This window comes from Labeo rohita, chromosome 7 (assembly GCF_022985175.1).
Source record: "Labeo rohita strain BAU-BD-2019 chromosome 7, IGBB_LRoh.1.0, whole genome shotgun sequence".
Lineage (NCBI taxonomy): Eukaryota > Metazoa > Chordata > Actinopteri > Cypriniformes > Cyprinidae > Labeo > Labeo rohita.
In genome coordinates this window covers 11,767,051-11,782,611 of record NC_066875.1, presented here as the reverse complement: position 1 = coordinate 11,782,611, position 15,561 = coordinate 11,767,051, and the positions used below count along the sequence as shown (strand labels likewise).

General features: G+C 35.5%; 1 protein-coding gene across 1 annotated transcript; it reads left to right on the top strand.

Annotated features, from left to right (window-relative positions):
• Nucleotides 1-1,563: 1,563 nt before the first annotated feature.
• On the top strand, nt 1,564-14,926 carry LOC127168711 (uncharacterized). The gene is made up of 4 exons (XM_051115753.1): nt 1,564-1,652; nt 3,101-3,777; nt 7,378-7,528; nt 7,974-14,926. Exons 2-4 carry the CDS (start codon nt 3,121-3,123, stop codon nt 12,908-12,910), a joined length of 5,745 nt encoding a protein of 1,914 aa, XP_050971710.1. The 5' UTR covers nt 1,564-1,652; nt 3,101-3,120; the 3' UTR covers nt 12,911-14,926.
• Nucleotides 14,927-15,561: the final 635 nt, after the last annotated feature.

Sequence of the window (15,561 nt, the reverse complement as noted above, 5' to 3'; positions counted from 1 at the left end):
GGTGCGGCCCAGGCTCGCTGACGATGTTTTGTTGCATCCTGATGGCCGGGAATCCGTCTTTGAAGGAGTGGTGATTTGCTCGGGCCGTGAGTAGGGAGCGCTACGGCCCGTGCTTGCTTTGTCCGCCGCCCTTGAAGGAGGAGTGGAGTTTGGAGGTTTGAACTTGAACTTTACAACATACGTTAAGTATACTACTATGTCCCTATTTGGGTATTATTTTTGTATATATTTTGTATATTATGTATATTATATGAATATCTGAACAGACAAATTATCAAAAGAAAGAACAGGGTATGTGCATGTAAACAAAAACGTTTTATTCTAGCTTCATGCATTCTTTTTTATGAACACTTGAATGTGGGTAAGTTTCATAAATAAAAAAAAAAAGAAAGAAAGAAAGAAAGAAAGAAAAAGAAAGAAAGAAAGAAAGAAAGAAATAGTTTGAACAAAACGCTTAAAAAGACTGAAATAGATTCAGAATAATAATTAAAACGTAGTTGGAGTCGATCAACACCCCAAAGCTTGAACTTGATAGTCATTATTACCTCTTCATGGGTCGACATTTTATTCCATAAGGTTACACAGATTTACTGATCTGATTTTTTTTTTTTTTTTTTATGTCTGATGATTGTGTTAGATTACATGTGGACCCATCTGTGTTTTGGAAATTCTGTACAGAAGACATGTAATAGCGCCCCCTACCATATAACAATGAAAACTCTCTGAGCTTAGTATAGTGTTGCTTAAATATATTTAGACTTTTTCTAAGTCAGGTATACTGCAATCTCATTTTAAATATATCTCTGAGAAGTACATAAGCACATTTCTGAGAAGTACTTGAAAAGTAGACTGAAAGTATACTTTCCTATTTTTAGTTTAAAAGAAGTATACTAATAGCACACTTGAATAAACTTCTTTTTCATAAGGGGACCCACTTGTATGACCGTGTAGACTTGCCAGTGTAGCTGCCCCATCTGGTTGATTAAAACAATCATAGGCTACACGATTGCTGTGGTATCCAACAGGCGATGTTTGTCTGGCTTTTTGTAGTGTATTTGTGGGGAGTTTTGAAGGTTCTGTATAACAGGGACATTTACATGGACGACAAAAAATAGAGATTGTCCCCAAAGACATCTGATTACCCTTCTTAGCAGTGTAGAACAGAGCTGATTAGTTGCTCCACTAACATCATGTGAGTGTGTAAAAGTCCTGAAACTGAATAACACTACTAATAGGCTACTAATTGATTATATGAATTGCAAACATACATTTATTTATTTATTTACTAACCATTGTTTGTCACTGATAAGACCGTATCTTCTTCAAGGTATTTATTCTTACATAAGATATTGCCTATAGTTAGTGTGCTTGTGTGACAGTGCTAAAATCGAGAAACCTGATGGCTATAATAGATCAACAGGGTAGATAATAGCGTGCGCAGCTCACACACTCTTAAAGCTGGGCTGCATGTTAATGTTGTCCCTGGTTGGTGAGATTACAAGTGAGCAAAGATTAAGCAAATGAAGCCTGAAGCAGTTGCCCAAAATAACATCTAGTCTCTATCGTAGGGCTGCTCAGTGGAGCATATGACAGTGCTTAGGCACGATAAAATGTTCGCGTTAACTTAAATTCTGGTCAAAATGAGGAACACGGTGAGTATTTTACAAACTGTATTACTGTACATTGAGTTTGTTATTTAAAGATGTTAAAGATTGTAAAGTCTTTGTTTAAATTGTCTGTAGTTGTCATCTTCTTTGTATGAAGCTATACTTAGAGCACTAAGGGATATTAGTTTAGAAAAGAAATGAACATAACTATTTTCCACTTGTGTATGGAAAAAAATATTTTTTTAGTAACCTTATAGTGGAATATTTAATGCTGCTCATATTAGCACTTCTGACTATCAAAAAGATAAGATTAATATATACTTTGGTTGACCTTTTTATAAAGGATGCCTTTTGTGTATACAGTATTGTGTTTAATCATTATAATTATTAAAAATGTTTAAAGAAAGATTATTATTATCTAATTTAAAAAAAAAACATTCTTTACTCTTTAGCATTTAAAGCATATTGTCTGAAACAGATCTTCATCAATATTGATGTAGTGGTATTAAATTAAGTGGCTGAATAGTGATTTTATTGGAGCATTTGTAGTAATTGTTTAATCCAGGCCTGTTAAACAGTAAACAACACCTGCCATTCACTGTGATGCAGAGTCTGTAACCTGCTGCCTCTCCAATATTCAGACTAGTGGTCAGTCAGTGTGCGTTTTTAAGAATCATTTCTAAAATGTAAAGGGTATTTTCTTCCAGCATAGACATTAGTGATGTTTAAGCTGGTGTTTTCAGAAATATAGATCGTATTATAAAAAGGAATGGATTCACCTGAGTGTGTTTTTGGTCAAACGCATTATTGTTGACGTCTCAGTGATGTGCAGCTTGATATATATATATATATATATATATATATACACTACCGTTCAAAAGTTTGGGGTCAGTACATTTTTATTGTTTCTTTTTTTTTTTTAATTCACCAAGGATGTATTAAGTTAATAATTAAAAGTTTATTAAAAGTTAATAATAAATAATTTACATTGTTATAAAATATTTATATTTTGAATAAACACTGTACTTTTTAAACTTGTTATTCACGAAAAAAATCACAGGTTCCAAAAAAATATTTGGCAGCACAACTGTTGATATTATCCAACATTGATCATTCTAATAATAAATCCGCATATTAGAATGATTTCTGAAGGATCATGTGACATTTAAGACTGGAGTAACAGCTGATAAAAATTCAGCTTTTCATCACAGGAATAAATTCTATTTTAAAGTATGTTAAAATAAAAAACATTATTTTATATTGTAAAAACATTTTGCAATATTACTGTTTTTTTCTATATTTTTAATCAAATAAATGCAGCCTTGATGAGCATAAGAGACTTCTTTAAAGACTATTACAAGTCTTACTGACCCCAAACTTTTGAACGGTAGTGTATATATATATATATATGTATGTATATATATATATATATATATATATATAGTCAAATTCACTTATTTCCTTCTCTCCCATCATGCCTGCCTTTCATGTAGGATGCAGGTAAATTGTGATCATGAGTGATGCTCCAATACTTCGAAAGGCTATTCCACAGGCCCAGTCTACCGATAGTGGTCACACTCAGATGACATCACGGCCACTTTACATCACTGAGCCAACTGCTTCCAAACATGTGTGCTTTTATAAAAGCGGTGATTCCCAGTTCAGTGGTCTGCCTGTGGTTATCAACAGCCGCACTTTTAAAACTTTTGAGGCTCTCTTGGATAGTCTATCCAAGCGTGTGCCACTACCATTTGGTGTGCGCACCATTACAACTCCTCGTGGTCATACGGCGGTTCAGTCTCTTGATCAGTTACAACATGGTCACTCCTACATTTGCTCTGATCGTCGAACTGTCAAACCCATTGACTTTGAACGAGCACGCCGAAAACTGCCTCCCTGGTATCACGCTCGTCCTGTTAGTGCCCGCAGCTTGGCTTGGTATACACATAGCTCTGCTCAACATGGAACCTGCAGTGCAAGACGGAATGAGCATGCCATCCTGTTGCACTCACCAAAGCGGCTAGTACTGTTCCGTAATGGAGAACCAGAAGTGAAGCACACCCTGATGCTGCAGAGAAGAACAACATACTCATTTGAAGCACTGTTAGATCGCATGTCAGAGGTTATGCATTTCCCGGTGCTCAAGTTACATACACCTGATGGAAGAAGGGTGAGGATTTTGTCCCCACATCACATTCATTTTTAGTAACAATATTTTATTTGTAATTTAATTATTCTGCTTAAGCCTTTTAATTACATGAGGATTTCTTTTTAAGTCCATTTCATCATTACATGTGATCACCTGCACCCCTCTCCCCCTTCTCTTTATTTATATAGTGCATAGGTTGTGTCAAAGCAGCTTTACAGTGTTAAACACGAAAATGTTTCAATGATGCAAACATAATTCAGTTCTGCTATAAAGCAGCTCTAAAAGGAATTTAATTATTAAAAGTCATTTAATTATTAACTGTGTAAGTTACGGAATAAGTTCAGTTCATTCAACTGCATTCAACACCAAACTACAAAGATACATGCTCACTTGTTTTGACATGCCAACTTCACATCAAGCAAGAACCAAAACAAAACCAAAGGAACCGACACATATTTTCAGAGGCATTTTTTGACCATATTTTCTGAGTGTTTTATTAGAGATTAGAGTTGTGACCGTGTCAATAAGCAAGCTGACCCAGTGTTTGAGTGAGCATAAATAGCATTTACAGATTGAGGAAGACATGCTGCCCAGTGGCACTAAGCCTCTTTACTATTTCATCCTATTATACTGCACTGCAGTCTGGGATAGAGCATAGTGAGGGGAATCAGAGACATGCCATTTAGACCACCAAACAAGCTTTATTAATAATGTTAACATTAACTGTTCTGTAAAGCATAATTAGGCCCTCTTGCAGCCTATAGAACCACTTGAGGAAAAGTTATGAAATTCTACATGATAATAGAGGACAGGCTAACATGTTACCATATCAATTTTGGAATCTCTAACTCAATCCTTCTAGTGCTACCAACAACAAAATATTTCACATATATGTATGATAATAACTTCTGAACCATAAGAAACAGCTGTTTTTTGTTTTTTTTCCCCCTCTGACTTGTTTAATAAATTGACAACACAATTCAACTGATTTCCATTTTCTATCATTAACATTTTTCTACCATTTTAATTTTTTTTTTTTTGCTTAAAAAAATTTGCTTAAAATCATCTCTAAATATCTAACAGATGGTCTGAATTTTGTTGCTTTGCTTATAGCTCCTCATTTTACCTTTATTGTGCTTGGCCTCTTAATTGCTGCTTGCATCAATATTTGTTATTAAAGGGGTCATCGGATGCCCATTTTCCATACCAAGTTGATATGATTCTTTAGGGTCTTAATGAAAAGTCTATAACATGCTTCGGTTAAAATTTTTTAATAGTAGTGTAAATAATACCTTTTTTACCTTGCCAAAATAAGCTCTGCAAAAATCATCCTTTTCTGGTCGAGGTTGCTTTAAATGTTAAATGTTACAGCTTTGTTAAATGTTAACTCCTCTCTTCTCTCTGTGGAGTGACGAGCTTGTTTACTTCAGCTGCATTTAGCCATGTTTAGCCGCTAAACTTGCTAACTAGCACGTTATTAGAAAAAGGCAATCGCAAAGATTCATTTAAAAAACCTTTATACTCACTTCTGCTGCAAGTGAAGCTGGATCATGAATGATTTGCGCGAACATAGACAGATATATGTAGATCGGGAGGTGCATTCCATTCACAAACAAACGTAATTACAGCATCTTCAGCGGCTCAGATGTCGGGAGTAAATGACGACCACTATGTTCATTATTACATCCATCCCCTCAATCGCTCAATCGGAGATATTCTTGTCTAAGTTACATCTCTGCTCCAGCATTGAAACAATGGAGGTCGGACTGTTACAGCTGATTTAGGGTAGGTCTGACGTAAGATGCTCATGTCAATCAACTATCGTGGGAGCAGCCTTTTATCGGATTTTTATCATTATAGGGTAGATGTGTACATACACTTCCAACTTACACTAATGTTCAAACAACATGTAAAAGTGAACTTTGCATCCGATGACCACTTTAATTAATATAAAATGGTAGGTCTTTATTTATAAAACTGAAAAAAAAGGTCTAATCTTCTTCCATTAAATTAAATTCTTCTTCTTCTTCTTCTTCTTCTTCTTCTATATTGAGTCTATGGTAGCCCATAGTTGAAAATGTTGACATCTGGCACACAGATAGAAAACAGTCTGAACATTAATCAGAACATAGTTGTAGACTCTAAATTACTCCTTCTGAACCTTTTGGCCAAAAACTCACATAGCTGGTCTCTTTATAGTCAATGCAGCATTCCAAGGTGAACAGATTTTCTATGTTAGGCATTTTGAAATAGAGTCATTTTAAATTTTATCACTGAATGATGAATTTTACAAACACATTGGTTTATCATTATGAAACTTAAAATGTGTCTTCAACACAATTCCTTAAAGCTACTCAGAAAGTTTTGGAGTACAAATTTTAAAGAAATATCAAAAATTGCTAGTAGCTTTTTATTAATTTTGCCTGTTGTAATGAAACGGGTCTTGATAGATTCCTTGAGTCAGACTGAGAACAATGATACCAGCTATTCAATAGTCGGTCAAACTTGCCGTCCGCCATTATTAACTTCTTTGCAAACATACCTTTTCAAACTCTGTTTTTCACCAAATTTGATTCAGATCATCTTCAGGCAACATCATAAAGAAGTTATGGATTTTCAGTTGATACACCAAACTCTTAACGCATCAACAAAATTGATGGCATGATGCAATATGATTTTGAGGATATATCTTTGCAAGGCTTTGGAAATTTGACACCAAACATTGTGTGCGACATTGTCATCCCACACTGAATGCACAATATTAGTCGTCACAGTGTCACTGCTCGAGAGATATGAAAATTTGCCATTTTTACTTACAACTTCTAAAGAGTTTGACCAAACAAAATCAAGTGACTGTCTTTTTAGATTCGGGTGTGGCATAATAATTTTCTTATGCTGGCCATTTTGGGTGTCTGCCATTTTTAATTTTGTATTAAAATGTTCTATTTTACGAACCCATAGCACCATATGGATTATCATTACAAAACTTTCTTTGTATCTTTGGCACCATGTACTGAAGCAAACTGATGTTTTGGGCCAGCACCCAAATACAAGATATAACAATTTTAAAAATATGGTTACAGCCATTGTGAATTTTGCCTGATGGCCATACAATGAAAGTCAATTGGGTCTAAAACAACACTGGATCCCACTGACTTTTATTAAAGCAACATTCTTTTGGAATTTGTAAACAATGTAGCCTAGCATGAGACTAAGACAGGAAGCTTTAAAGTGACCTTTAACAGACATTTTAAACATAGCATTGACAGAAATGCATTATCATAGAAAATGCAACTCACACAGGATAGGCCTGTGGCCATTACACATGCAGGTATTTTTCAGCAAGGTAGATGGCCCTTAAGTACTGTATTTATGAGAAGTATTTATGGGAAATGTTTAGACTTTGACAATATTTACTTAATAGATTTAAGTGTTAGAATTTTAGGTGTTTTGATTACATATGTTTGTTAATAACTGTTAATTTTGTTTATAAGTGAACTGATCTGACAATCATGAATTGTAGCGTATTCTAGGATGACTACTAATACTAACATTTTATCCCTGCTTTTTTGAACAGGTAATTTGTTGATACACAATAAAGATGTTTTCACATTATCATAGGTGGATGGGCTTCCTGCTTTGATATTATGCTCTGGGGTATTGGTGGCTGCTGGCCGGGAACCCTTCAAAAAAAGAAACTATGATGTTCAGAAGCCATCTCCACTAACATGGCTACCTGTTAAAAGACTAGGACGGCGACATCCAGTAACCAGTAAGTTGATTCCTTTTTTTTTTTTTTTTTACTTTTATTCTAGCACTGAGCTCAACTGCTACAATAATGAGGTAAAGTAACTGTCAATAAATTCAATAATCATTTGCAAATGTAAGACATCTGTTAAAAATTCATGATAGATTCCTATTTAAAAAATGTTTTATACAATTACACTACATGTCAAGATAATCTATTACTGAGGCTTTAAGCAAGTGCTGAGACAATCATATCTACAGTAATACCTACAGTGACCTACATCCTTCAATATGGATTATAGCATACATGCTCTCTCTAATCTGTGTCTGTATGCTCTTTATTTTTCTCAACTGCAATGCTTTTCTGCTGTCCTGACTTGGCCTAACAACTTCTGGTCTTAATGAACATCTACATCTGTCATCACACTGTGAAAACCTATTTTTTTCTATGTATCATCAACATTCTAAAGGAAAAAAGAAGTCCAGCAGTACCAAATCTCGTCCCTTCTCCCCATCCTCTGAAGACTACTTTGTGAATCAAATACAAAACAGTATATCAGGAAGTATGTGTGATTTTCCAAGCAACCCAAATGGCTCTGTGGAAGTCGAGCCTACAATGCATCTTGAGTCAGTTGCTGAAACAGGTATAATCAAGAGCCGGGATGGTGAGAAAGAGGATGACACACACATGCCTTCAGATGATGACATTGAAAAATCTTTCAAAGTGAATCAAGATGGAAGTATGACTGTAGAAATGAAGGTACGCCTCACTATTAAAGAGGAGGAAACAATTCATTGGACAACCACTGTCAGTCGTTCCAGTGTGTACAATCAATGTAAAGCAACCACCTTTTCCTCTCCTGACCTGGATGCTAATTTACCTGACAGCATACTCCCACATAGTGATACTCTTACTACAGAGGTCAGTGAGCGTGACCCTGATGACAGCAACCATTTCTGCCCTGAGGATGGCTGTAAAGTAAATGAAGAGACTGAAATCAGTGAAGGTGCTGCAAGCATGGAGTTAGAGCGGCTACCTTCACCGCTTTCCCACTTTCCAGGGTTGCACAAGGTACAGCACAAACAAGGATCCACTGAGAGCATCAAGACTGTTCGTAATACAGAAATTAATGAGAACCATTCATACTCTTACATGGAAGAGCTGGACAGTGGAGAAGTGAAGCAGGAATACGGTATGGTACAGCATTGTAACCACCCTGTACCCAAGCCTCGATGTACCCTGGCCTCTGAAATTCACACCATGACACGGCTACAACTGAGCAACTACAGATGTTCAGAGAATCCCCAGTTTCAGGACAATCAGACAAAGATGTTTGAGACACCTTTACATATTGATAAAAAGCAGACTTGTCAAGAGAACTTCTCAGGCAATACACAGCTTCATTTGCAAGGCTTTGGCAGTTCACCTTATACAGCATCTTCTAACACCACTTTTACAGCAGCCTCAGATAAAATCTTCCATTCCTTTAATGAAGATATAAAATCTGAGAACTTGGCAACCATCAAATGTCAGTCAGCTGGAAAACAAGGTACACTCTCTCCAATTTCTGAACCTTATACTTCCACTGACAAAACAAACACCACCTCAACAAAGAGGGCCAAGGTAGCTATGACCCCAGGTATCGCATCCTCAAAAGCCTCAGTATCTAAAGGTGTTACTCTTGGTACAACCACAAGGAGGAAGCCAGTTAGAGTAATAGTAAAAAAGAATCACTTGTTTAAGTCTGCTATTCCAGAAGGAAAACAAAGGCCTAATAAAGCTGACATTCTGAAAGAAATAAAGAAAAAAAGATTTGATATATTAAGCCAGAAAGGAGCTATGAAACTAAACAAGCATTTCAGAGCAAAAGTTGCTCAAAAACTACTAAAAAGGAGAAATATTAATGCAAATGGAAATGTGCCTCTAAAATCTCAAACAGAGCAGTTAGAGTGTATTCAACTGAAAACAGATGACTTAAGCCCTTTTTGGGTTGAAAAAGATCAAAATAACACCCAAGTGCAAGCTGGTAGTTACACTTTGCCCAAGACAAAAATGCAAAATGCATCACTCATCAAAGGCACACTGAGATGGCAAACATCAGAGTATGTTGAACTCTGGCTACAGAGAAGTAAAAAGGTTAAACCTCCACTGCATAACCAGCCTTCTTTAGAAACTATACCCAAAAATAACACAATGGTAAAAGCATCTCTGTTCAATTATCAATCTTTTAATTCAATGCAACTATCAGCAAAGGAAGCTCTTGAAGAGAAAGAGATTTGTCTATATTCGCCAAAGACAAAAAAGCCAGAACAAATAAACAGTGATCACTTAACAAAAACAAGGGAAAACCAACAGACATCTGAGCTAATAAGTAAGAAAGACTCATATGACACTGAAAATACTTCACTGAGGAGACCACTTGATATCCATACAAAGGCTCCAACAGAACTGATAGATTTCCAAGCACAGAAGTTCTACACAGTAAAAATGGCTGTAAGGCCAGATATGAAGCCAGTACTTGAGCAGCTTTGTTATTACATTCAGTCACTTCAGTTATCTCTGAAAGCATCTAAATGTCTGGCAGAATTTTCTTCACATGTGGAATCTACATTTAGCTCTTCCTCTCGGGTACTCCTTGCCTTTCTTTCTGTTATGACTTTAAAGGATGGCTTAAGCTATTTAAATGCATGTGGTCAGGCTGATGCCAACCTACGCTGTTCTGAGGCTATGCTCATGCTGCAGTCTCTAAAAGAATTGGCAGCAATAGAAGACGCAGAACATCTAAGGATAAGTCTATCTGACCTTCACAACTCAGCATCTGTTCAGTTGTTACAGAGCTGGAAGGGCTTCCAAGTACTGATCAATAAAGCAAGGTTTAGCAGTGCCACACCAGAGACCTCTGTGAGTGAGTCCCATCAAAGTCCAAGTTCAGAAGAGGAAGAACATGCTATCCAAGTGCTAATGGAACATTTAGGTGTTCCTGAGAGAGTCATAGAGGAGTTGGCAGCCCTCAAGCAGTTAGATGAGAACATGATATGCAATCAGACAAAAGAAACTGACAAAGGTAGTGATTTATTCCCAGCAATGAAAATGAATGCATTTTCAGAGCTATACTCTAAAGATAAAATGGCTAGTTTCCCAGATTTTGTGCTGGAAGATTATGTGAACATCTATGTTAATTCAGTTATTGATAGAGCTATAACTGCACACCTTAAAGATAGTGACAATTCACAGGAGTTCGTTGTAGGCTCACTGGAAAGACCTGAAAAGGACCTTGTGATTGGCAATAGATACCAACAGGATTTAAGAAATGACAATTTTTACAACACAAAGAAAAATTTTCAAGGGGATACAATACCTGTTTCTGATATCGGCAAGGATATGCCATCTGGTGAATCTAGCTTTGGGGCTAAAATGTACAGAGAGTTGGAGAAGGTAGGACACAAGAGACAAGAAGAAGAAACTTTAAAGAAACATCTGGAAAAGGCAGAAGAGATGAGAGTAGAAAGACAAATGGAAATTACTGAGGGAAGTGGTACATGCAAAGAAAATAGTGCTAAATGGGAGAAGAATTCTAAATCTCTGAAGACAGTATTAAAAAAAGAAGAGCTGATAGGAAAAGTGGTTAATGAGACAGAAAAACATAGAGACACAGTTGAAAAGGAAGGGTCGAAATTATCAGAATCACTTGTTACCTGTATAGGAAAACTAAATTTCTCTGCAAAAGAAAAGGTTATCCAACAGGAGGAGAATGGATGCTATAATGATGAGATCATTCCTAAAGAGAGGTATTTCAGTAAAGAAAAGAATCTTACTGTGAAAAGTCCTGGGCCAGTTGATGGAGAAGATCAAATACGTTCAAAGGAGACAATATCAAGGCAATTGCAAAATGAGTTTCAGTTCATTCAAACTCATGACCAGTTACACAATAGAATAAAAAGTACAGAGAGGGATATTGTATTACCTGAGGTGCAAGGTATTCCTCATACTCATATTGGATCAAATATAGAAGTGGATGAAATACAACATTCAATAACACACCAAGACTTCTGTATAGAAAGTAAGACTTATTCTGAGGAGGCACCAGAATGCTACTCCATCTATCAGGAAAACTGTTTGGAGATTCCTGAAGAAACCACTGAATATGAAGAAAATGAGAATGAGTTTAAAGAGGAAAGAGCAAGTACTGTTGCAAAGCCTATTGGTAGTCTACAAGACCAGGAAGAAACAGTGGGTAAGAGACCTTATAATACAGAACAGAAAACTGGCAAAAGGCTTTGGAACTACATCAGTGCAACTAATCTAGAGGCATCAAAGATTGTCAAAATCACAGAAACTGAATCAATTGATTCTGTCGCATCATCATTAGCATTCAGCTATGATTCCAAAACCAGTGATTTGTCAAAAGATCCAGAGGTACACATTCAGACCAACAAAGTGAAATCCATCAGAGACATGTTCCTTGCTAAGAGCAATACAGACATGCAGCATGGACAGACACAGCTGAGCAGCCCAAGTTCTGAATTGTCAGAACTTGAATCTTCTCACAGAAAAGAATACCAATTATTAACATCTTCAGACGTATCAAGAGAAGAGAAAAACACATGCAAGTTGTCCATTGCCAAGGGTTATGTAAAAAGAACTATTGAGCAACTTTATGGAAAAGGCTCTAAAGGATGTAGTTCTGATGAGAAGAAATCTCCTTCAACTGACAAAGTCGAGAACAGAGTAGGTCTTAGAGGTACAAATGCCATTCCAGATTTGTCATACTTTAATGCCACAAGTTCAGCAGATAGCTCCAATGAGCCAATGAACTGTGTCACTCTGAATACCAGGATGGGACTCAGGGATGCAGTCCCAATTGATAAGGGTCACTGGTTACTTAAGGAAAACCTACTGAGTCTGAAATCTTGTTCGGAGAATGAATACACTTCCAAGCATATTAAAGACAAGGATGAGTCAGAGTGGGATTCTGGAAAAGAGGATATTCCATATTCCTTATTTGGCCATTCTCCTATGATGCCTGACAAGGATCCTTCTTTCACAGAACAAGAGGAAGAGTGCCCAGGGAGGACAATCACCTACTTTCACCTTCCAAATGCCAATGATTCTGAGGTACACCCAGATGAGCTAAAAACTGACACTCCAAAAGGGAAAACAGAAAACAAAGTAACTCCTTTAACAGAGACTCCAAAATGCTGGGCTGAGAAACATAGTTTTGCAACTGTCTTCACACCAATGGACATCATAAAAGCAGCTAATAAGGTGCATCCAATGATAGAAACTACACCTCCTGTAATTACTCAGCCAACCAAAGGACAAAGTGCAGTCACAAGACACTCTGCAGAACCTGATGCACTGGAGATTTTATACATGTTTTGTGGACAGCACTGCCCCATTCTTTAAACTTGCTTAGCATTTCAATATATATTCTATAAAAATATTTGCTAAATCGTGATGTCAGTAATCATGTGTATGCCATTAATTATTATTATTATATATTTTTTAAAGGATCAAGATGCATTTTAAAATATTGAGCAACACAGCACGCTGTTTAAAAAAATGGCATAAAACATAAAAACTATTTGAAACTATTTGAAAACAGCAATAGAACATAATACAACAGTTATATAGCAGTGCGCAGTACCTAGTGCTGTAGCTATAGCAGTACCTGTTTCTTCTGATCGGTGGAACTTTCAGTCATCAGGTTAATTGAGAAGGGATGTCTGACTTATTTACATACTTAATAACTGCATAGTTTACAGTGAGACTGTTTTAATTAGGAAGCCTAAATGTAAACAAATAGTTGATGGTCCATTTGAAGTAGTTATATATAAAATATTCAAAATAAAGGTAAAGAAGGAGTGGTGCCAAATAACAATAAAAAAAAAAATCTAAACAGAGAGAGAAAGAGAAAATCTATCAAACTCCAAATAATTTATTTGAAGAAAAGAAAAGAAAAGAAAAGAAAGAAAAGAAAAGAAAAGAAAAGAAAAGAAAAGAAAAGAAAAGAAAAGAAAAGAAAAGAAAAAACACCTTTAGTGTGTTTAATAAAATATGTTCAAAGTATGTTGGCTTATGTCAAGTGACATAATCAACTGGTTTCTCATTCTGACAGAAGTTACCCTTGAGTGAATGGCTGAATAAAGGTCATATTTGTCTTTCTGGGCCAAACAAATATTTGTGATTTCTCTTCATCCCGCAGTGTTTGTATGTTTTATTGCCATGCTGCCTGTGACAACTAAGGGAAGGTTGAAGATATTACATTCAGTTGAAACAATTACAAATCATCATCGTCATAAATTTGTTTTTGTATGTGGTGGTGATGTTTGTTTGTAAATTTAGAAATGTTGTGGAAATGTTAGATTCATACAAACTAGTTTTTATTTTAGTATTTATATATCATACACTCTAAATAAATAAACAAAAGGTTCCAAAGGTGGTTTTCACAGCCATGCAACAGAAGAACCATGTTGGGTTCCCCAAAAAAAAACGTTTGGTGAAAAATTATTAAAAGAACCTGTAAGACTGTGGTGTGTACAGTATATTACACACACTGTGTCGAAAAAAAAAATGTTGAAAAAAATGTTGTACTGTTTTGTCAAAATGCATCTCTTTAATCAATGGCAGCTAATATGTATTAATATTTTTGAAATAGCATATGATTTGTTGAGTTAAACATATTGTTTGTTTCCTCTTTTTAAAGAACTGGTAATATTTCTTTCTCAACGCTGAGGACAAAATGACCACTATCATATAATACCTTCATTTGTACTGCCATAGCAAACTAAATCCACATAGTGGCAGCATCTTTACAAAAATCTTTACATTGAAGTGCAAGTTGATTTATTCATTGATTGTGTCCTTATTTATATTTTATCTATATACCTGTGGTTTTTGTTTTGTTCATCTCGCTTCACATCGGTTTAAGTACTGGAACTTGTTAATTATTTTAACAATAATTAAACTATTGTAAGTTACAGAATTTTGGTCTGTGCTTTAAAAGTTATGCATGTTTTAATTAATAAAGAAGTTACATGGAACATTAATACTTTTTGATGACTACTGACCATGACATTACAATTTAAAATTAATTATTAGGCGAAAATGTCATTGAAATATTGAAGGTTTTAACTACGGGTAAATTGAAACTAGGACAATAAAGCTTGATCAACATTGTTTTCAAATAAATTTCCTTAAACAGTTCAAAGTCATTACCTGGCTAAATATAGCTTTGGGAAGTAAAGCTGATGATGTCACATTGAGGCACTTGTCAGAGCTCATTTCACAATCACAGCAGGAAAAGAAAGGGTAAGAAAAAAAGGTCAATCCATCTGTGCAGCAGACCTCTGGACCTAATATGTGAGGCTTGAACTAATCCTCTGTGAACCAAGTGAGGCGCCACCAAGTGCCACCCGGTGGCTGTTAACGTTATTGCAAGCGTTACTCATGCAGTTCTTCCAGGCCTAACTAACTTTTTTGAGTTATGCATTGGATTCTTATACATATATATATATATATATATATATATATATATATATATATATATATATATATGTGTGTGTGTGTGTGTGTGTGTGTGTGTGTGTGTGTGTGTGACCCTGGACCATAAAACCAGTCTTAAGTTGCTGGGGTATATTTGTAGCAATAGCCAAAATTACATTGTATTAAGGTTAAAAAAAAGTTTGTTGCCATCATTATTAAATTGGTTTTGAAGTTTTGTGACAGTTGTTTTTTTTTTTTTTTCAGTTGATATTGTGAAACATCACTTACTCATAAAAGTCCTAGTATTTTCCACCAAATGTATGAAGTCTGGAAAATAATCAGCAATATGTACTTTGGTGTGATTTGTTTTAATTTTTTTAATTTAATTTTTTTTTTTATCAGTTTTAAAAACTTCAGCATCATAATCTTGATGTTCATTCAGATAGAAGCAAGTAGAAATCACTCTCATTGCCAGTATCATCAACATCACTCATTCTTGTCATTCTATGAGAGAGACTATGTGTCACCATTATAATGTATTATAATCGGATTCAATTATCTAACTCATAAAC